The sequence below is a fragment of the Tursiops truncatus genome, chromosome 1 (assembly GCF_011762595.2).
Source record: "Tursiops truncatus isolate mTurTru1 chromosome 1, mTurTru1.mat.Y, whole genome shotgun sequence".
Lineage (NCBI taxonomy): Eukaryota > Metazoa > Chordata > Mammalia > Artiodactyla > Delphinidae > Tursiops > Tursiops truncatus.
Window position 1 is genome coordinate 57,555,337 of NC_047034.1, and position 24,164 is coordinate 57,579,500.

General features: G+C 36.7%; 1 protein-coding gene across 5 annotated transcripts in view; it reads left to right on the plus strand.

Annotated features, from left to right (window-relative positions):
- VAMP4 (vesicle associated membrane protein 4) overlaps positions 1-24,164 on the plus strand; it is a 30,494-nt gene that overhangs the window by 2,498 nt on the left and 3,832 nt on the right. For 3 of the 5 annotated variants that reach the window (XR_012331590.1, XM_019918540.3, XM_019918541.3), the window contains 6 exons: positions 543-662; positions 6,656-6,702; positions 10,239-10,289; positions 18,607-18,707; positions 20,638-20,717; positions 23,610-23,661. Coding sequence is in view for 4 of the 5 variants with exons in the window: in XM_019918540.3 (XP_019774099.1) it covers positions 597-662; positions 6,656-6,702; positions 10,239-10,289; positions 18,607-18,707; positions 20,638-20,717; positions 23,610-23,661 (397 nt within the window). In the remaining variant the exon portion in view is untranslated. Of the gene's footprint in view, positions 1-539; positions 663-6,655; positions 6,703-10,238; positions 10,290-18,606; positions 18,708-20,637; positions 20,718-23,609; positions 23,662-24,164 lie in introns of all 5 variants that reach the window. The other 2 variants (XM_073804457.1, XM_019918543.3) reach the window with 2 other exon arrangements.

The window sequence follows — 24,164 nt, forward strand, 5'->3', positions numbered from 1 at the left end:
TTTCCTGGAGCACCTAGTGTTTGCATTAGAACAGGACGTTGTAATTGACAGAATGTTTTTGCATGTGTGTATTAATCTCATTTGACCATCCCAACTCCATGCAGAAGCCTAGAAATCACTATTTTACAGATGAGGACACAGAATCATTGTTTAAGCAACTCCCTAAAAGTGAGAGAATTAGAAGTGTTCTGCCGTCTTCTGACTCCAAGTTAAAATCTTTAAGCATTTGATGTCTCACTTGCAAGGGGACAACCTCCTAATTTTCCCCGTCTCCTGTACAAGCTGCTCTTTGATTTTATAAAAATATTTTCGCTAATTTCCCCCACGTGTTCTCTAAAAGTTACCTCCATTTTCTCTTTTTAACTGTTGTGTATTGAGGCCTAGCTTGGAGGCCAGGGTCACTGGAGTGGAGCAGGTGAGAGGGAGCAGCTGCAGTCGGAGAAGTGGAGGGGCCCCACCATATAGGGCCTTGTACGCTGTTTTCAGTACTTTAGCTTATACCCCAAAGTCTCAAATCTGATGAAATTTATTTTCTCCTTAAGGTGGTGAAGACTTATTCTGCTGAGAAGTAGAAGAGTACTTCTTCACTAAAAAAGATGCCTCCCAAGTTTAAGCGCCACCTAAATGATGATGATGTCACTGGTTCTGTGAAAAGTGAAAGGGTAAGTTCAGAATCTTAATCTTTAAAAAAGAAAGATTCAAAATATCTTTTCTTTCCTTTGTAAATAATTTGTTTTAGAATAATCAAATATTTATGGCTATATTCGAATCCTATTTGTTTTCTTCATAGTAAACATCAAAAAATATATGTTACTTAGATTGGGACTCAACCAAATTCTATTTCCATTATTGACCAAATTATGTTCCCAGCTTCTTTCTAGTCTTTCGAAGGGAATTTTGTACAAATACACAATATCTTATTTAGTACTCTGGAGCCAAATGTGATTGGAGTTCCTCAGAAATTTTCAGATTTTACAAAGGTAGTTAGTGCACATTATACAAGAGCCTTTTGGGGGTCTAGAGCAGCACCTCCAAACATATTAATATTTCTCAGTGGAATGTCTGATTATTCTAATTAAGTATATAAATTAGCTGACATCAATTCAGGTAAGATTTTCCTCCAAATGAGTTTTCACTCCAAAGCTTATAAAATCTCTTGGTTTTCAGAACTTTTTAGATTTTGGAATTGCAGATAAAGGATTCTTGTCCTGCAGTTGCCACAGAGTCCAGAGTAGCTTTTATATAATGTTCAATTTTTAGTTTATTTCAGAACATTCTGTGCAGGATTGTATAAATCTAGAAATTATGCAACATTTTGGAAGATAGCATTGATATGAGTATTGTAGATAGGCTACTTTTTTTTTTTTTCGATAGGCTACTTTTAGAATAAGTAATCAATAAGTATTTATTGAGGGAAGGAATTAGAGCTATTCTTTTTCATCCAGCAACCTAAAACCCTCCCTCACTTCCTATCTTCTTGCCATTCCTTTATTTTCTGATTCATGCAACAGATGTTTATTGACTACCTACTATGTGCTAGGCATTGTGCTAAAAACTAGAGGGCATGGTCTCTGCCCTTAAACAGCAGATAGTCTGTTTGACTTCATTTTACATGCTCCTTTTTTGCACAACCTTAGAACCTCTGTCTAACATCTTATGATTTAGGAGTATCTTGAAATACAGTACAGGAATCATTTGTCATCCCTTTATTCTAACTCTTTATTCAGTGTCTGTTTTTGTTTTGCTTGAAGGGGGATACAATCCACCAACAGACTAACTGCTAGTAAACTTTTTAGAATAAGCTTCATTTACTCAAAAATATAAAATATACAGTTTCAATCAGTTCTACTTCTAAGACCATAACTGTGTCACTTTCTTTTTACATTGTTGGTTGAATACTACCGCAATTTATTGTAAAAATAGGATATTAGATAGCAGAATTGAAAAAAAAATTGGCTGTTTAAATAGAGTCCTCCTTTTGAATGTTTATCAGATCATGAAATTTGATAACTGATTGTTCTAAGAATTTATAAATTACTTTTATAAAACTTTAAAAAATTTTGTTCCTCTTTCCTGTAACACTTTTCTGATAACAGCTTTATTGAGATATAATTAACATGCCATACAATTCACTCATTAAAAGTGTACAATTCAGTGGATTTTAGTAACTAGTATTTAGTACCAAATTGTGCAACCATCACCACCATCAATTTTAGGACACTTTCATCATTCCAAGAAGAAACTCTGTACTTTTTAGCAATCATCCCCTGTCCTCCTCATCCCTTCAGCCCTAGGCAACCACAAATCTATAGATTTGTCTATTCTGGACATTTTATATAAATGGAAGCATACACTATGTTGTCTTTTGTAAATGGCTTCTTAGCATAATGTTTTCAAAGTTCATCCATGTTGTAGTATGTATCAGTACTTCATTCTTTTTTATTGCTGAATAATATTCCACTATATGAATATACTACACTTTCTTTATTCATTCATCAGTTGATAGACATTTAGGATTATTTACACTTTTTGGCTACTATGAATACCACTGCTATGAATGTTCACATACAAGTTTTTATTTTCATTTCATTTCATTACATATGTTTTCATTTCTCTTGGGTAAATACCTAGTAGTAGAATTACTGGGTATTATAGTAACTCTATGTTCAACGTTTTGAAGAATTGCCAAGAGTGGCTGCACAATTTTTATATTCCCATCCAGCTGTGTATGAGAGGTCTAATTTCTCCACATTTCTCCTCACCACCAATTTCTCCTCACCAACACTTGTTATTATCTGCCTAGTGGGTGTGAAATGACATCTCATTGTATCTCATTACCCTTTTTTGGTAATGTATCCCTAGCTCTTGTGTTTTTGTTCAGTGAATAAGTGTAAAGACATTCGTTTTCATTGTGTTTCTCATTGGGCAACTATAATAAACACACTTTAGTATCATCATCCTCTAAGGCAAATAAACTGTATTGTAAATGTAATGATTGTTACTTATTAGCTAGAAATATTTGTTGAAGGAAGTAATGTATCTTCCTGAATATTATTGACTTTGAACATGTTTTCATGTGGTCATTGGCCATTTCTTTTTCTGTTAGGAATTGTCTATTTCTCTTCTTTGATGATTTTTCTATAGTGTGTCTTTTTCTTACTAGTTTGTCAGTGATCTTTATATAAGAGAGATACCAGACCCTTTAGTCTGAAAGTATGTTGCAGATTTCTTTCCCAGCCTGTTACTTGCCATTTAACCTTGTGTATGATATTGTATGTTCTTTATGTTTTAAATTTTTATGTAATCAAATTCATGAATTTTTTTTCTTTAGAAATTCTGAGGTTGTTTGTGACTTAGGAATAATTTACTCATCTTAATAGTTAAATACTTATTTTATATATTTTCAGGCTTTGTAATTTCATAAATAAATGGATTTAAGGTCACATTTTCCTTTAGGTACTGCTGTGACCATACTCTACAGATTTTGTCTTGTAATGTCCCCAGTGTCATTGATTTCTAAGTAGTTTGTTAGGTTTGCATTTACCTTTTAACATTTTAACAGAAGAGTGTTTTAAAATTTCCTTTTATTTGTTTTAATTTCCATTGCATTATGTCCAGAGAATGTGGCCTGTGTAATTTCTAGTTTGGGCTATTTATTAAAATTCTTTTACTGCTTATTCATTTCTTGGATATTTGAAAATAACATTTGCTGAGTACACAGTTCTGGATTATTATTTTTTTTTTGTCTTCCTGGTTTCTCCATCTTTGAAGGATATGTTAAAGCTTTCCTATGATTTTTGAATGTATCCATTTCTTCTTATAATTTGAGCAGCTTTTGCTTTATGTATTTTGAAACTATATTGTTACATATAAACATTCGTTGCTGTTAAATCTTGGTGGATTGTGCATTTTGTCATTGTAAAATCTTATTTGATTGTTTAATGCTTGTCCTAAAATAATCTCTTTATATTACTTTTGCTAACTCTAACATTCTTTTTGTTAGAATTTGATAATATATCTCTTTCATCTCTCTTTTTTCTTTCATCCTTTATTTGACATTTATTTTAGGTAAATTTCTTATAAACAGATATTGGCAGCAATTTTTTTGAACTCTAATCATGTATAGTTTTTACTTTGAGTAGGAGCATTCAAACCATTCACATTTATTAAGGTAACTGATATATTTGGACTTCTTCTGCACTTGCTAGTCCCTCTGCTGGCAGCGAATCCTCTTCACCCTGATCTTTGGTTGGCTCTTTGTTATTGTTTGGATCTCAGCCTAAATTTCACCTTTTAAGAATGATTTTCCTTGACAGCCTAATCTTATTTAGTCACCCTGTCACTTTTTATCCCATCACTGTTTTAATTCTCTGCATAACATTCATCACCATCAGACCTTGTCTGTCTTGTCCAAAGCTGATGCTTAGTACTTAGAACAGTGCCTAGTACATAGAAGATGCTCAGACATAGTAGTTAAATGAATATTGAACACATCCTCTTTTCATCTTCTTACTCTTTGTGTATTATTTGTTATAATATATAGAGATAACGATATTCATTGTATTTCTTATGTTTTCCCTATTTTCCCTAACTTCTTTAGCTAGATGGATTATTTTTCCTCACTTTTTCCCTGCCCCCAGGACCACTAGGCAGTTAAAAATTTCCTGCCTTTCTTTCTCTTTCCCTCTCTATTTTTAATTAACTTTATATGTTAACAATAATGTTTAAATTTGTGTTCTCTCTCAACATGCCAAAAACTATGCCCCTCCACACTACTTTTTCATTCTAGGCCTCTTCCCACTTCTCCACTCCTCTCCCCACCAAGATGAGCATGTTACTTTGCTTTTAACTTCCTCATTTTACTCTCCACTTCCTGCTTTTGGGTTTTGTGAGAAAAGTTTTAGATTCTTGTAGAATTTTTCTTTATATTATGCATTTTTCTCTTTCAAGTTATAGTTCACAATCATCTTCCATTTAGATTTTTTTTTTTTTTTTTTTTTTTTGCGGTATGCGGGCCTCTCACTGTTCTGGCCTCTCCCATTGCGGAGCACAGGCTCCAGACGCGCAGGCTCAGCGGCCATGGCTCACGGGCCCAGCCACTCCGTGGCATGTGGGATCTTCCCGGACCGGGGCACGAACCCACGTCCCCTGCATCGGCAGGCGGACTCTCAACCACTGCGCCACCAGGGAAGCCCTTCCATTTAGATTTGACCACACATTTTATTAGATGTACTGAGTATGTCAATCTCCATCTTAAGATCTTTGTTCTGATTTAATTTTCTTTTTAGCTGGTGTAATTCCTTAAGTAGTTACTTCAGAAAAGGTACATGGGTGTTGTATTTGCTTCCTGTTGCTGCTTTAACAAATTACCACAAACTTAAAACAATACATATTTATTATCTTATAGTTCTGGTGACCAGAAGTCCAAAATGGATCTTGCTGGGATAAAATCAAGGCACTGGCAGGGCCATGTTCCTTCTGGAGACTATAGGGAAGAAGCTCTTTCCTTGCCTTTCCCAACTTTTAGAGGTTGCCTGACCTCCTTGCTCATGCCCCTTCCTATATCTTTTTTTTTTTTTTTTTTTTCCCTTCCTATATCTTTAAATCCAACAGGGTGACATTTTCCAACCTCTGTCCCTCCCTCCCTCCCTCCCTCCCTCTCCCTCTCCCTCTCCCTCTCCCTCTCCCTCTCCCTCTCCTCTCCTCTCTCTCTCTCTCTCTCTCTCTCTCTCTCTCTCTCTCTCTCTGTCTCTCTCTGTCTCTCTCTCTCTCTCTCACACACACACACACACACTTCTGCCTCTCTCTTTTTTAAGTACTTTTGTGATGACTTTGGGCCCACTATATTGATCTTCCAACCTCAAGATCCTTGATTTAATAACTTCTGCAAAGTTCCTTTTACCATTCAAGGAAACATATTCACAGGTTTCGGGGATTAGGATGTCGACATCTATGGGGAGCCGTTATTCGGCCTACAAGTTGTATACTGTTTGAGTTCTTGCATGCTGAAAAGGTCTGGGTTTTGCTCTTCTTCAGCCTCCTTTTGGAACTTTGTATCTTCTCCTTTTGGGTAGAAGGTGAGACATTCCTCATTTTAATAAAAACAGTTGTATCTTATAAGGTGAAAGTATAAAGTTGTTTTTGTTTGGAAGTTCAAATATGTGTAGAGGGCTATTCGTAGGCCGAGTAGCTGTTAGGTGGACTGTGCCAGTTAATAAACCCTTGTCTCTCAGCTCCAAACCTACCTTCTATACTCTTCTCTGATGCTAGAGTTGGACTCTGCAGCTACATTTCTCCTTTGCCCCCAGCTGCTTCTTAGGTTCTGCTGATAGAGAGAGACTGGAAAGCAGGGGGAGGAGGAAGGACTTGCCCCTCCCTGATTGCCTGCATCCCTTACTCCCATGCCAGCTTCAGTGACCTCTCTACCTTGTAGTCAGTCAAAGGATTCCGGGCTTATAAGCATTTTCTTAGAAAGTCTGCAGTGTGGTTCCATATCTTTTAGCTTCCAGTGAAGCACCTGTAATTACTCTTCCCTGTGTCTGGAAGCTTGGAGTTAAGAAATTTCACCAGGATAGAACTTGTTTCATTACTCTGCCCCTGACAGTTTGTAAGCCCCTTGGAATCTAAAAACTCAAGTCTTTGCTTTTTTTGACAGAGAAATCTTTTGGAAGATGATTCAGATGAAGAAGAGGACTTTTTTCTGTAAGTTTTTTGTTTTTCTTTTTACAGCTTTATTGAGGTGTAACTGGCATACAATAAAATACATATAAAGTATACAATAAGAGTTTTGGCATATCCACTGTACACCTGTGAAATCATCATGAAATTCAAATAGTGAACATAGCCATCACCTCAAAAGTTTCCTCAAACCTCTTGGTAATCTGTCACTCTCCCAGTCCCAGGCAGCCACTGATCTGTTCTCTATCACTGTGGTTTGTATTGCCTAGATTTTTTTTTGGAAGTGGAGTCATACAGTATGCCTTTTTTACTGGCTTCATTCACTTTGCATAATTATTTTGAGATTCACCCATGTTGTCGCATGCATCAATAGTTTGTTTCTTTTTATTTCTGAGTAGTGGTCCATTGTATGAACATACTGCAATTCATTCACACATTCACTTATTGATGGATATTTGGGGTGTTTCTAGTTTTTAGCTATTACAAATAAAGCTGCCATAAACACTCATGTACAGGTTTTGTGTGGACTTAGGCTTTCATTTCTCTTGGGTAAATAGGAGTGGAATGGCTGGTGTATGTTTACAGCTGTTTCCCAAAGTTGTGTACCATTTTATATTCCTCCCAGTACTGTATGGGGGTTCTAGTTGCTCCAGATCCTCATCAGCACTGCATATGGTCAGTCTTTTAATTTTAGCCACTCTTGTGGGTGTATAGTGGTATCCCATACGGTTTTAATTTGCATTTCCATAATTACAAATTATGCTGAACATCTTCTTTTGTGTGTATTTGCCATCCTTATATCTTCTTTTTATTTATTTACTTTTGGCTGTGTTGGGTCTTCATTGCTGTGTGCGGGCATTCTCTAGTTGCGGCGAGCGGAGGCTACTCTTTGTTGTTTCAGTGGCTTCTCTTGTTGTGGAGCATGGGGACTAGGTGCACAGGATCCAGTAGTTGTGGCACATGGGCTCAGTAGTTATGGCTCGTGGGCTCTAGAGCACAGGCTTAGTAGTTGTGGCTCAAGGGCCTATTTGCTCTGTGGCATGTGGGATCTTCCCGGGCCAGGGCTCGAACCCGTGTCCCCTGCGTTGGCAGGCGGATTCTTAACCACTGTGCCACCAGAGAAGCCCCTTATATCTTCTTTGATGATGTACATGTTAAAAATCTTTTGCCCGTTTCTAAGTTTGTCTTATTAAGTTGTGAGTTTTTTACATATTCAAGATACAAGTTCTTTGTCAGATATATGTTTTACAGATATTTACTCCCAGTCTGTAATTTAATCTTTTCATTTTCATAACTGTGTCTTTTGAAGAGCAGAGTTTTGATTTTGATGAAATTAGTTTATTAAATTTTTCCTTTCATTGTTTTTGTTTATTTAAGAAATCTTTGCCAAACCTAAAGGTTCTAAGATTTTCTTCTTTGTTTTCTTCCAAAAGTTTTATTGTTTTGACTTTGACATTTAAGTCTATAATCTATTTTAAGTTAATTTTTTTATATATGGTTAAGGGTGAAGGATCATTTTGGGGGGGCCAGGGAGCATATGGATATCCAACTGTTCCACCACCATTTGATGGAAAGATTATCTTTTCCCTGTTGGATTGCCTTGATGCTCTGTCAGAATTAAGTAACCTGGTCAATCCTTTGCAGTTTTGATTAGAAAGGGCCTCGGTTTTATTTGCAAAGTGAGGAAGGATGACATATTGTTGCAGAAGTTTTCTCTGGAGGCTCATACCTCCAGAAGGGTATGCCTGGGAGGAAACATTTACCTCCCGCTTTGCTATAATGTTGTGGAGTTTTTTATAGAGGCCTTTTTTTCCCAAATAAAAAACATTGTATAAAGCATTTTATAAAAAGTAATTGACAGCCATGAAGCAATTGGCAAAAAGAGCCTACAGGATGGAAATCAAATCCAATAATAGGAAATAGTATCATTTTTGGCAGGAAAGTCAGATGAAGTGGGAAGATAATTTCCTACAGGTAACAAGGTTTCCAGAGTCAAAAAGCTAATTGCTCATAGTGCCAATTACAGTGAGAAGCCTTAGACTAGAGCAACAGCTACCTGTCAACAAAGGACTCAGTATTGAAAAGGTCAGATGCTTTGGCTAAACAAGTGATCACCCGAATGTAAGTGAGAAACAAAAACTTTTCAGGCTAACTGTACACTGGAGGTTCACTCCCAAATAATGCTGTACATCTTCCAAAGGGCCTGACGACAAAACCGGCACACTACCACACCCTGTGGTTCTGTCTATGTATTGAAAGGGAGACAGAGCAAATAAAATTTCTGAAATAATTTTTTAAAAATTAATCAACACGGGCTTCCCTGGTGGCACAGTGGTTGAGAGTCCACCTGCCGATGCAGGGGACGCAGGTTCGTGCCCTGGTCCGGGAAAATCCCACATGCCGCAGAGCGGCTGGGCCTGTGAGCCATGGCCGCTGAGCCTGTGTGTTAGGAACCTGTGCTCCGCAACGGGAGAGGCCACAACAGTGAGAGGCCCACATACCGCAAAAAAAAAAAAAAAAAAATTAATTAACACCTGTTGATTATTATGAACAGTAATCCTGTTCATAGCAGGATTATTCATAATTGCCAAAAGGTGGAAGTAACCCAAGTGTCCGTCAGTGGAAAGATAGATAAACAAAATATGGTATGTACATACAATGGCATAGTACTCAGTATTAAAAAGGAAGGAAATTCTGACACATGCTACAACATGGATGAACCTTGAAGACATTAATTATGCTAAGTGAAAGAAGCTGGTCACAGAAGGATACATTTTACATGATTCTTCTTATCTGAGGCCTAGAGTAATCAAATTCATAGAGACACAAAGTAGAACGGAGGTTGCCAAGGGCTGGGAGGAGGGGGAAATGGGAAATTAGTGTTTAATTGGTTTAGAACCTATTCTTTTTTGAGTTTTATGGTTTATACCTTATTTTCTATCATCATAAGATGGAAAATTACTTAAAACATCCAAAAATTTTAATTTTCAGATTATTAAAATGGATTGATTTAAATGATACAACACTCGACTATAATGGAGAGATAATAATTTGAGAAATGTTAATATTTTCATAGACTCTTAAATTTCCCTTTAGTTATGTTGCTAAGTTTTAAGATGAGTAATCAAAAAACATACTTGAAAAATTTTAGTGTTTTGAATGGATTTTTCTCTACATCCATCCCCCAAATCAGCATTTCATTAGAGCCTAAATTCAAGGTAGTTGGACTTCTAGTGTTCTATAATTGATCATAAAGTTATTCATAGTCACTGGCACTTTAGTTTTATGGTATTTCAGAGTTTAATGATTAAAACTACCTGTGTATAACTAACAATTATATTAAAAGTGATAACATTCAGAAGAATTAAGTTGTGATGGCCTGCACTAAGTACCAATGAAGTACTGACATGATTAAATATCATTAGGTTCCATCAGTACCAGTAATATGTGGTTCCTTATGATAAATGATCCATGTTTAGAATTCAGCAAGTGTGTGTGTTTTCTGTTTTGGGGTTTGTTTTAATGCTCTCATTAATATGTACTTGGTGTTTTGTTTTCAGAAGGGGACCATCTGGACCAAGATTTGGACCTAGAAATGAAAAAATTAAGCAGTAAGTTTGTGAGACGCTCACTTGTTTAAATGATTAGCATATTTCTACAAGGACCAGGGGTTGGCAAACTACAGCATATGAGCCAAATCTGGCTGCCACCTGTTTTTGTAAAGTTTTATTGAAACACAGCCATTCCTATAGATATATTGGCTGCTTTCAAACTACAGTGACAGATTTGAGTAGTTGTGACAGAGACCTTATGGCCCACAAAATCTAAACTCTCTATTATCTGTCTGGCCCTTTACAGAAAAATTTGCTGAGCCTTGATGTAGACTAATATTACTACTAGGTTGTAAAAACCCAGTCATTCTTTTCATTTTCACAAAGTTACCTCTTAATTATAGCTAAGGAGATGCAATTCCTGGTTGTTGGTTTTCTTAATTTAATTATTATATATCAAATTCATTTATTTAGCATAATCTCAAGGTCTACTTTGGTTTTAAATCTATAGCTTGATTCCCATTTTCAGCATGATAATAAAAGTAATATAATAGATTTAGTTTTCTGAAGTACAGTATCTTGTTTATATACTTCCAGAATTTGTTCATATCTATTACTTATCCTAATCCATTTATTGATCTAAGTTTTATGGCTCATTAATTTTCAGTTTAGAGCTTTTCTGTATATATTGTTGATGGTAGCTGGTGGATAATGCTGTAGTGAATGTATCTAACATTAGAATCATATGAGTCCTGGCAAGAAGGGAGAAGGAATGAATGGAGCAGTGAAATAGGCCCGGAAACTTACCGAGCTATAAAAGATAAACTGGAAGATAAACTGAATGGCCCAGGTTCAGGATCTAAGGAGGGGTAGTTGCTACCCTAAGTCTGGATATAGATGGCACATAGTGGGAAGGGTACTGTAATGGGATATCAAGTTATTGATGAGGGACTTTCCTGGTGGTCCAGTGGTTAAGACTCCACGCTTCCACTGCAGGAAGCATGGGTTTGATCCCTGTTGGGGGAACTAAGATCCCGCATGCTGCGTGATGTGACAAAAATAAATAAATAAATAATAAACCACAGTTTAAAAAAGAAAAAAGTTATTCATTAGATACTTGGGCTTTAGTCAGGTAGTGGTTGTTGTGAAGAAATAGGTCCACATTTATCCTGATCCTAGCTAATGGATTCTGTAATACAGAAGCAAGGTACCGGCAAATTGATTTGACTACTAAATGGGATGTTTTCATTTTCTATTGCTGTATAACAAGTTACCCTGAACCTAGCAGCCTAAAACAGCAAACATTCATCATCTCACATTTTCCATGGGTCAGGCGTTCAGTCACTGCTTAGGTGGGCCCTCTGCAGGGTCTCACAAGGCTGAAATTGAGGTGTCGCCAGGGCTTTGATTTCATCTGAAGCTCCTGAGTAAGCTCAGGTAGTTGTTGACAGGATGCACTTCCCTGCACCTGTACAACCCACAGTGCTTGCTTCTTCAAGCCAGCAGAAGAGAGTCTCTGCTGCTTCAAGTGTCTGATTCAGCCAGTAAAGATACAATGAGCCACTGAGATTCAGTTTATTACTCACATAGATTGTCAAAGGAAGAGTAGCCAAAGGTGCCAGCTCCCTGGGTTCTTGTCCTAAACACCAAAAATGATGATACCAAAATAGAGGGGTCCAGGTGGCTACAGTATGAAAAGTGAGATGCCCTATTACAAAGGAGCCAATTCTCGCCTGCAGCTAAGTGGTTTTATAGTCTGCAGGTGTATCCTGTCGAAAGCCTTATATGTCATCAGAACCTGGGAGGTGATAAGAAACTGTCTCATGACAGTCTCCTAGGGGAGATGGGGAGGTGAGTGGGAGATGGCCTCAGAAGCCACTCATCCTCATCTTTGGAAGGATCACAAGGCATTCAAGGTTGCAAGGATGCCATGGCAGAACGGTTGCCCTTCTCTGAGCCAGAGTGACTTCTCTATCCACCCACATATACACCTCAGCTGCCACAGGAGAAGAGGACTCCACTGATGACACACCTGTTTTTTTCCCTGCCAATGTGCTTCATTTCCTGTCTGACATCCTCTGCAGAGTGAGCCTGGTACTGAGTGTGGCCCAGTGAGTCTTTTGAGTATGACTTTCCAGCTGTACAGAAAGTCAGCTGACTTTCCAGCTGTACAGTTTTGTACAGCTGTACAAAACCAGTGCCAGTTGTACAGAGTGGGCATTGCAGGATATGTCTATGTTAGTAAGTGCCAAGCACACATGCACGTGAATGTGTATATGTGCATATTAAATTACCATAATAACGTTGGTGATCACAGAATTTTAGAACAGTAAGGCACTATTGAGGAAGTGTAATGGCTCTTACTCTAGAGCTGAAGGCTTATCATACGTACTCAGAAAATGGTCAGTCATCAAAACACACAAATTAACCTTTGGCACAACCCCATGAGTGTTTATCTAACCAGGGCATGACTCAGGCCTGTGCCCAAAGTGGCCCCAAATGGTGGAGCACAACCTGCTACGCTACTTGCCCAAGGACAGATTCCTGGCATTTGTTTAGTAACTAAAATTGGGAGCACTGGTGAGTTTCTTTAAGGTGTGTTGTCACCGCTTAATGTGTAACGTTTCCATACAGGGTGGTTTTTTTTTTTTTTTCTCGGTACGCGTGCCTCTCTGCCGCAGCCTCTCCCGTTGCATAGCACAGGCTCCGCACGCGCAGGCCCAGCGGCCATGGCTCACTGGCCCAGCCGCTCCGCGCAGGCCCAGCGGCCATGGCTCACTGGCCCAGCCGCTCCGCGGCACGCGGGATCCCTCTGGACCGGGGCACAAACCCGCATTCCCTGCATCGGCAGGCGGACTCCCAACCACTGCACCACCAGGGAAGCCCCAGGGTGTTTTTTTGATGTGTGGATCAGCAACATTGTTGCTTTGTCTGCATTTGATTGACATGTTGATAGCAGATTAATCCCACAAAAATGCCCAGTGTCACTTTCTTTTTTTAATTGAAGTATAAGTTGATTTACAATGTTTAATTTCAGGTGTACAGCACAGTGATTCAGTTGTACATATATATATATTCTTTTTCAGATTCTTTTCCATTATAGGTTGTTACAAGATATTGAATATAGTTCCCTGTGCTGATACAGTAGGTCCTTTTAATGGGTTATTTAGTTTTCCAATGTCACTTTTCAGGGAAGATTTTTGGGAAAGATTTTAAATAGTCACATGCCTATATAAAAAACTTATGATTCTCTTTGGAATGTTTCCTTTGCTTTTAAATTAAATAGTAGCATTATAAATGCCACTCCAATGAATTGTAGACATTCTCTGCTAGAAGTAGGAAATCTATCTATAGCCTTGGTCCAACAAGTTTAACTTTATTCCCCCAAGGAATGTTCTATGATGAACAGATACACATATATACGTATATATGTACATATATACTATATGTGTATATATATAATTGCAAAAATACAGCATATATACTACATATAGTATATATGTATGTGTGTGTGTGTATATATATGTGCAAAAATACAGCATATATTTAAAACTTCTTGTCAACAGTACCTTAAGAGGCCACAAGATGGGGGTGTTAACTGTGAAAATAAATATTTTCTTTATAAAATAACAGACGAGTGTGTGTTGCAGAGCATGAGCTTTTTTTTTCCTTAATGGAAGAACACTGACATTAAACACATGCTAAGTGTTAGGAACCGTGCTAAGTGTTTAAAACACACTTGTCACATCTAATTCTCATAAGGGAAAGATTATCATCTTCATTTCAAAGGTGAGAAAATATGAGGCTCAAAGAGGCTTGCAAAATGACTTGCAAAGCCACATACATAGTAAGTGATAACGCTGAATTGCAAACCCAGATCTGTCTGTGTCCAGAGCCTGGCCTCTCTACACTACACCACGCGGCTTCCCTGTAGTGGTGATAATTAGAATAGAGACATCTCAGGAACACAAGTGCTGTCAGACTCTAAGCAGTATTTAAAACAATGTTAAGGGCTTCCCTGGTGGCGCAGTGGTTGAGAATCTGCCTAATAATGCAGGAGACACGGGTTCGAGCGCAGTGGTTGAGAATCTGCCTAATAATGCAGGGGACACGAGTTGGTCTGGGAGGATCCCACATGCCACGGAGCAACTAGGCCCGTGAGCCACAACTACTGAGCCTGCACGTCTGGAGCCTGTGCTCCGCAACAAGAGAGGCTGCGATAGTGAGAGACCTGTGCACCGCGGTGAAGAGTGGCCCCCCGCTTGCCACAACTAGAGAAAGCACTCGCACAGAAACAAAGACCCAACACAGCAAAAATAAATAAATAAATTACTAAAACAATGTTAAAATGTCTTTTCTCTACATGTCTTGATATTTTCCTGGGTATGTTCTCTCTTGTGTCCTTTCTTCAACTATATGACTCTAACAGGAAATGATATAAATCTCCACCCCCTCCTTCAAAATCTTGCTTTTTCTTTGAGTCCTTTATTTTCTATTTCAGTTAATGACCATCATCTACATCTACTCAGTTGCTCAAATTATAAATCTAGAAGTTCTCTACCCTTTTCTTGCCCCAGCTCCATCACCCATATCCAGGTAATCATTGGTTCCTGAAATATCCCCTCCTGTTATTCCTTTAGCGTAGAACTTTCCCACCATCCATCACCTTTTTTACTCTGCCCAGTTCACTCTTAACCTCTCAAAACTCAGCAGCAGGATCTTGATGCCATCTCTGGTCCAGGCTGGATTCATCTAGGCTGCACGACTGATACCATGTGTTTCCTTCCATTATGGCACTTGACATATGGTAATATAATCCTAGCTACCAGTGCTCCCCACTAGACTGTAATCTTGCTGAGCATCAAAACATTCACATCAGTATCCTCAATGCGTAGGATAATAATAACTCCTTAATATATATTTTTGAATAAATGAAATACTTAATTCAGATCCGAAAATATTTGTTGAATGCCTATTTTCTACTAGGCACATTTCACATGACCTGGGAAACAGATGAGTGGGACAATCTCTGTTTTTAAGGCATTTACAGTATAATAGTGAGGATAAGACCAACATAAAATAGAAATCAAAGTATTGTAACTACTATGAAAATGTAAGAAATCATGGGGAAATATGTTTTCACTTTTAAAAAAAATATTTATTTATTTATTTGGCTGTGCCGGGTCTCAGTTGCGTCACTTGGGATCTTCATTGTCACATGCAGGATCTTTAGTTGCAACTTGCTGGATCTTTGGTTGTGGCATGTGGGATCTAGTTCCCTGACCAGGGATCGAACCTGGGCCCCCTGCATTGGGAGTGTGGAGTCTTAACCACTGGACCACCAGAGAGGTCCCTTTCCACTTGTTTTTTTAAAAATTATCCTTTATATTAAAGTAAATAAGTAGATGATTTTCTTTTTTTTTTTTCTATAAAAGTTGTGTTCTGGGCATGAAAATATCTTGAAATATAGAAGCACAGTCATGAGATTTTCCGTTATCTTAAGATTGAATGACAGTTATACAGTAGCTGGATTAAGAGGGTTATACCAGTGGATAGTAATATGTGAAGGAGAAAGTAACAATAATTTATTAATCACTTGGCAGGAAAAATTAAAATGTTGGGTGGTTTCCATTAGCCATAGAGATTACATGTGTGTCATGTTGTTGAGGTAATAGCCCTAGGTTTATCATAATCTAGTAAGACTTAATCTGTAATTTTATGAATTCTATTCCAATTAATCTGCCTGTATTATTCATGGAGTCTTGCTTATAGGGATTCTGGGACCATAATGATTCCTTCAGTTATTTTGGTTTTGTTTTAAAATCACATGTAGTATAGGTATATTAATATCCATAATAGCTATAATCTGATTATGTGTAGGTGCTGCCGTACATTCTGTCCATTTCCACTGTGCTGCACCTTACTTTAGGCTATTATCTCTTGCATATGATGGAAAATAACTACCTAGGAATTTCAAGATTGGCCCTTGATAAACAATAGCTCTGCTTCCATTATAGTTAAATGGAGACCTCCACATTCTTATATCTGCCTTATAACTCTTTCTTATGTAGCTGGATGTGCTTTGCAGGACTTATACCCAAACTGTTCACTTATTCAGCTGTTAAGTATTAAGTGCATACGCTTTCCCAAGCAATGTTACAGGTACTGGGGCTACAAAAGTGAACAAAGTAGGCAAGGTCTCTGCATTTGTTGAACTTACCTTCTAATGGGGAGAGACAGGAAATAAGCATGTAAATAAATAAATACTTTCGCTTAGTGTTAAATGCTGTAAACAATATACAGTAATGGGTTAGACACAGACTGTTAAACAACTCTGAAGGTTAATGAAGTGCATTCATTGCACATTTAAGCATACGTTCCATGAGAGCCACAATTATTGTCTGCTTCGTTCAGTATTGTTTTCCTAGTGCCTAGAACAGTACATAGTAAGCTCTTCTTAATTATTTATTGAATAAATTGCCTAAGTATTTGTGCCATTGTTCTTGTATAAGATTTTACATCTTTAGCTGTCTGCTTAGGAGTTGCAACAAGACCTCTTAGACACGTGGGGGCTCTTTCAGATCTGTGTGGGCAGAAGGGAATTCTCCATGTCCCACTTTAGTTGTGCTTCAGTTTTATACAGTTTAGTAGAATAGTGTGTGAGAGGCACAGAACTCTAGGAAGCTATGATGAACCCTGAAGTCTATGTGTGGATAATCAGTGGGTGCTTTTAACATGGGAGGGGGGGTGACTATCATCAAACGTAGTAATTCTACTTGAATCTGAGGATGCTTCTTACGAACCCGTATGTGTCTAAATGGGCCTTCATTTGTTTTTAAAGCAAACTTTTTGAAGATATATCTTCGTGGCAGGGAAGGGATAGAACTCTTTCAAAATTACACATGTCCTGCCTTACTCCCAACTCACTATAGAGTAGAGGGGCAGTGAGGAGATGTGTATTGTGAAATTTTTTTAAAAGCTTCCTAGGTGATATTTGATAAATTGATACACTTCCCCAACTAGAAAGAATAATTGCATATCCTTATTTATTTAAAACATATATCTACTTATAGTTGCTAGTAATCCACTTTAAACAGTTTTTATATTTTAAACAGTTTTTGAGTTATAAGAACCGTGAGTTCATTTTATTTCTCCTTTTAAATATTGCTCTGGCATGACTTATTCCATAAACTAATTTAAGGTAACATTTTGTCAAATGATTGAAGTAACAGGGGAAAACTAGACATTTGTCAAATGATTGAAGCCACAGAGGAAAACTAGACACTTAATCATTTCTATGTTTATGTACTCTGGGGGTAACTTCTGAGTGAGAGTAGGCAGCTGAGGTCCAATTATTAAATTTTTGAATTTAGTTTAAATCTTCATTGAACATGGGACTTCCCTGGTGGCGCAGTGGTTAAGAATCCGCCTGCCAATGCAGGAGACATGGATTTGAGCCCTGGTCCGGGAAGATCCCACATGCCGCGGAGCAACTAAGCCCATGCGCCACAACTACTGAGCCCATGCACCTAGAGCCCATGCTCTGCAACAAGAGAAGCCACTGCAATGAGAAGCCCGCGCACCACAACGAAGAGTAGCCCCTGCTCATTGCAACTAGAAAGCCCGTGCGCAACAAAGACCCAATGCAGCCATAAATAAATAAATTTATTTAAAAAAAAAATCTTCACTGAACAGTCTGAAGTTTGGTTGGAACAGGCTCTCATCACCTGATATAAAGAAGAAAATCATATTTTCATTTTGAAGAACAACCAAAAATGTTTCCTCTTTGCTCCTTCGTGGGTGCTTCAAAACCCTCCCAAGTGTTGCTCATTGTTTTAAACCCTGTTTAAGAGGAAACTGTGAAGAGTTATACCCACTGAGCCTTAGTGTCCTAGAGCATACTGTACCTTTCCATTTTGGAAACTGAATATTTTTCATAGGCTTCTAACATACCTGGGCAAACTTTTGTTAGCCTTAGTGTCTGAACTATATGTATAGCAAAAGTAGCTTATAGCTGTGTCTATGTGATGCCTCAGTGGCCTATTGAAAAGAAAATGAAACGGATTATGTAGAGTCAAGCTATTTGACTAAATTCTGCAGTTACTGAGCATTCTGACAGTATATTTAATTTGAAGAAACAGGGTTAAGAATAAACTATAAGTTAAATATTACTTTATTTGTATCATGTTGTCTTTTAATTGCCTGAGTAATCAAGCCCACAAATGGAAGGACTGTTGCTACAAGCCTTAAACTTAAACATTTTAGAGTTGAATAACTCTGAGAACTTGCTGTTTTCTATCATGTCTAATGAAAGTCTCAAAAACTGTAAAATTCTCAAAAGAATGCATTATTTTTTAATCTTTTTTTTTTAAACTAGTGTTCAGAACCAGGTGGATGAAGTCATTGATGTCATGCAAGAAAATATTACAAAGGTAATAGAAAGAGGGGAGAGACTAGATGAACTACAGGACAAATCAGGTACAGATACTTCATATAATTCTTGATGTTATTAATCTGTATTTTGATAGTTTACTTCTTGCATTTTTCTAGCCAAAGTTTAGGAATCTTGACTTAGGAAAAATGGCATTTATGGTTTTAATGTTTTTAACTTTAGCTCTCTTTACTTTATTTTTTTTATATACAATTTATTTTATTCAAGTATAGTTGATTTACAATGTTGTGTTCATTTCTACTGTAAAGTGATTCAGTTATACATATATATATATATTCTGTTTCATATTCTTTTCCATTATGGTTTATCACAGGATATTGAATATAATTCCCTGTGCTATACAGTAGGACCTTGTTGTTTATTCATTCTGTGTATAATAGTTTGCATCTGCTAATCCCAAACTCCCAATCCATCCTTTCCCCCACCCCGCCACCCCCCACCCTTGGCAACCACAAGTCTGTTTCCTATGTCTGTGAGTGTTTCTGTTTCGTAGATATGTTCATTTGTGTCATATTTTAGATTCCAAATGTAAGTGATATCCTATGATATTTGTCTTTCTCTTGCTGACTTACTTCACTTAGTATAATAATCTCTAGGTCCATCCATGTTGCTGCAAATGGCATTATTTCACTCTTTTTTCTGGCATAGTATTCCATTGTAATATGTACCACATCTTCTTTATCCATTCATCTGTTGATGAACATTTAAGTTGTTACTATGTCTTGGCTATTGGAAATAGTGCTGCAGTGAACATTGGGGTGCATGTATCTTTTTCAGTTATAGTTTCCTCCAGATATATGCCTGGAAGTGGGATTGCAGGATCATATGGCAACTCTATTTTTAGTTTTTTGAGGAACCTTCATACTGTTTTCCACAGTGGCTGCACAATTTACATTCCCACCAACAGTGTAGGAGGATTCCTTTTTCTCCACACCCTCTTAAGCATTTGTCATTTGTAGACTTTTTAATGATGGCCATTCTGACCGATACAAGGTGGTACCTCATTGTAGTTTTGATTTGCATTTCTCTAATCATTAGAAATGTTGACCGTCTTTTCATGTGCCTGTTGGCCATCTGTATGTCTTCTTTGGAGAAATGTCTATTTAAGTCTTCTGCCCAGTTTTCAGTTGGGTTGTTTGCTTTTTTGTTATTGAGTTGTATGTAGCTCCCTTTGCTTTGAATCATCTTACTGTTGTATTATTTCTTTAATTGATCAGTTGAGAATGGAAAGATTAAAAATTCATTGTTGAAGAGTTAGATTATTTTTTTCTTTTGTCCTGTTACGTTGATGTGCTTTGTATTTCTCCTGATCTCAGGGAGGATAGGTCTAATCACTTCTTTTCAAACTTATTTCACACATATCTAATATTTTTATCTTATGCTTTCTCTGATGACTTAGTAACATTTCTTTACCGACAAATGTTAGTCTCTGTTCTTATAACAGTCCATGGCACTTATTAGGCACTCACATATTTTTTAGATGATGAATGGCTGAGTGAATATCTGATTAATCCTTGACAGACTTTTTTAACCAAAAAACTTAAACACTTAAAAAATATATTGTTTTGCTTCAAAATCAGTCACTTTTGATATCTTCTAAGAACCTAGCCTTCTCCATGTGTAAATTTTTTTTTCTATAGTTGTGCCAAGTATTTGAATTTTTAAAGAGTATTTCTACCAGAATTCATAAGTTTATTTGAAATGGGAAGACTTCTCTTACTCTTATTGTAAAAGTGGATTGAGCAAACTGACCTGCAGCCATTTTTTACTTTTTGTTTTTTTTTTTTTAGAATACAGAATGCCAGAGTTTGTGGATAGAGGAAAGGAAAGATGTTTTCATGCTTAAAAGGGAATAGATTTGCAGAAGTAGAAATTAATGTTTTCTTGTCTTTGTGTGACTAGATAAGAGTGCTGTTATGTTGATTAATCCTTCTCTCCATCCTCTATGTGATATAGAAAGCCTATCGGATAATGCAACTGCTTTTAGCAACAGATCCAAACAACTTCGAAGGCAAATGTGGTGGCGTGGATGCAAAGTAAGTAAATTGGAAGATATTGGATAGGTCTGTCAGCATATCCAGTGGTATTCAAAGACATGAAGAAAAAAGGGCCTCTAGGGGATAAGCTCTGTGGGGAACGGGACTACAGCTGTCTTGCTTATTATTATATCTTCTGAACCTGGGACATGGTGGAACTCAGTAAATATTTGTTGAATTAGTATCTTATGGGTCAGAAATAACTAAAGGAATCAAGCAGTGCCTAAAAGGATGTTTTCATGGATTTCTTCTTAGAGAGTAATCCACATTTTATTAATAATTTAGCTTCCTCTAGATTTATCTTGTAAGAAATATTAACTTGTAATTTATTTTTAGTACCTCTTTGGAGCAACCTATAGCATTACATAGAGATATTTAAAAGACAGAAAGCAAGCCAGAGAAAAATACAATTTTCTGTTGGATGGAGAAAAAAATAAAAGCAGTTTAATGTGTCAGAATCCATATGGCAAATGGGGCTAAAAAGAAAATCCCACTGTCCCTCATTATTCCAGAGAAATAAGATACAGTCTTATGCCATACCACCCTCAACCTGCCTGATCTCAGAAGCTAAGCAGGGTCAGACCTGGTTAGTACTTGGATAGGAGAAATAAGATATAAAAGAAAAATTTGTCATTTTTGGCTTTGTTGAAAACCTTGGATATACCACATTGTTTTTAGTCTCTCATTTTCAAGTTTAGCAATAACTTTCAAAACTTGATGTGGACATATGCCAAGGATTTCATTCAAGAGTTGCCTTGGATTTGCTTATTTCTGTCTGTTGACCTGTTGAATCCTCTTACTTTCAGAAGTAGAACTTAGGGAAAGAAACAAGTTTCATTGCTCCTCTTATGTAGAATTTAAATTTTCTGTTTTTCTTTAATGAATAAATTTTCTATTTCTATAGAAATTTTCTATCCTGCAGACTAGTTTGGAAGAACAAAAGGTCCGTGAGCTACCTCCTCTCCCCACATGACTCATTCATGTGGCCATTAACAAAATGATAATGTGCATTTTGCCTAGCTTTTTTTTAGCTATATCTAAAGAGTTTCATTTTGTACTTTATGGGGTCCACATCAAAGGAATAGTATGCTTTTAAGGGGAAAAATTGAATTCTATTTTTAATTTATATTTTTAAATAGTCTCTATATCACTACCATTTTCTTGATTAACTTCATAATGATTATTTGGGAAGAGCTAAGGAAAGGGATATAGGGACAGAAAAGAGATCAGAGGTTGCCAGTGGCTAAGGATGGAGGGGTAGAGATTGACTACAGCAGGGCATGAGGGAACTTTTTGAGTGATGAAAATGTCTTATGTTTGACTATGAAGGTGATGGTTGACAACTGTATGTATGTCAAAACGCATCAAAATGAACTTTAAGAGGGTGAATTTTATTGTATGTAAAGTATATTTTAATAAACCTGACTTTAAAAATAAGTAAGTGAACAGAATTATCCAATGGGTGAGGAGAGAGAATCAGTGACACCTCTCTTAAGTATCTTATGGGGCTCTGAGGCTCTTATGTGTTTAATGAGAAACAGATTTTTGTCTATGTTGTTTGGAAGAAGAGAACTTTGTACATGCATGAATACATTGCTGCCATTTTTGGTTGTAAACGTTTCCTGGCCAGCGTTAGAAACTCCGTTTATTTAGGTATTTTAAAATTGGTATTGATATTTCCATTTAAATCTTCTAAATGTTAAGGCTAGCACAAATTAACAGGGCAAATTAAGATATATTTTTGGTAAAGTTGAAAAGCTATTGTAAAATTCCACATTACTTTAGAAATGTTTTCAGCTTAAAAAAAAGATGCAGAGCTTCCATATATTCTCTGGATCACTTGGTCACTAAAGTACTTTACAGTGTAAAGTACTTTCTACATTTTTTGGTTATCATAATTAATAATTTTAATAGGCACGTGGTATTCAAATTGGAACGCCTCCATGTATTCTCTTGGTCACTTTGTTCTCATCATGAGTGTAATGCCACTAAAATGCAGCCAGTAGTTTTATTTTAGAAACATTTCATTAGCTACTTCTAGTTGCTGTTTGTGATATTCATCAGAGTGTTTTATGTGTTTATAATAACTGGGTATCTTTTTTCTGAATGAACCATCTTAATCAATTATCTATGAAAATGTTTGGTGAAAACAAGACTCATTTGAATTCATCAGGAAAATCAAGTCAATTTATAATTTATGCATTTTAGGATTAGATGAGGAATGTGACAATTTTATGGAGAGAGGTGATGTAGACCTAAAATATTAACTAGCTAAGGACTAATCTTAAGGTTTCTCTTCTCGACTGTGAAACTGACACACAGAATGCTCTTAGGCAAGTTATTTATTAAATGAGGTTCTTCACGAAAAGTATAAACTATATTCCTCAAAATGAAGATAAAAATGCTAAGAAGAAAGTAAGGGGAGCAAAAACTAACAGAATTCTAATATACTTTGAGAATAAGTGCTATAAAAAATGCTGCCTTATTCTATATATATTGAACCATCTGTATTGGATGCTAATCTTATTCATAATATCCTGACACTTCTGAACAGAGTTGATAAAATATTGTTCTTTTCCTGGTCTTAGATTAGAAATGTGTGAGAAATCATAAATAAAAAAGAGCAGGCCCATAAAGGCTTTGATTATTCCTGTTTACTCTGCAGCCTTAAACAATAAAATCTAGGCAAGCCAAAACCCTCAAATTTGGGGAACTCTGATTATTACAGAAAGATGCAAATAGTCAGAAGTTCATATGAGAAAAAATTTGGAAACCTTTCAAGGAATGAGCCTGTCCAATGATGAGTTAGTGTAATGTGGTAAAAAGCACAACAGATAGTCTTTATTAACAAGTCAGACATTAATCTTTCTCATGCCTTTTTGTGTGTTGTAGATAAAAGCCATCATGGCTTTGGTTGCTGTTATCGTTTTGTTAGTGATTATCAGTAAGTATTTACTGGATTATTAATTTGGAGGGGGTGTCATTTGTTTTGAAGTTCATTTAAATTTCCTTTTTAATTTATATTCAGTTGACCTAGTATGACTAATGTCAGGATTGAGTAATGACTTCTGACTCCAGTAAGGAGCTCTTAACCTAGAATCTGTAGCTCTCTGAAAATGCACATAAATTGTATGTAAAATTTTATGTGAATGTGTATATGTACAGTTTTATGGTGAGAGTATATCTATCTTTCATCAGATTCTCAAAGAGAACCTCTGTCCTACCCTCCACCCCTACCCCTGCAAAGGCAGGGCTAAGTGATTTGTTTGAGGCCAAATATGGCTACTATTAACGCTCAGGACCATAACACACATTTTCTATTTATTTTTAACTTTTAGATATGGCAGCTTGCATTTCATAATATTGTGTTTGAAGGAAAATCCAGATAAATTCTCCAGATGATAATTTTTCTTTTGGATTTGAGCTTCATTTCAGTCATTGAAACAT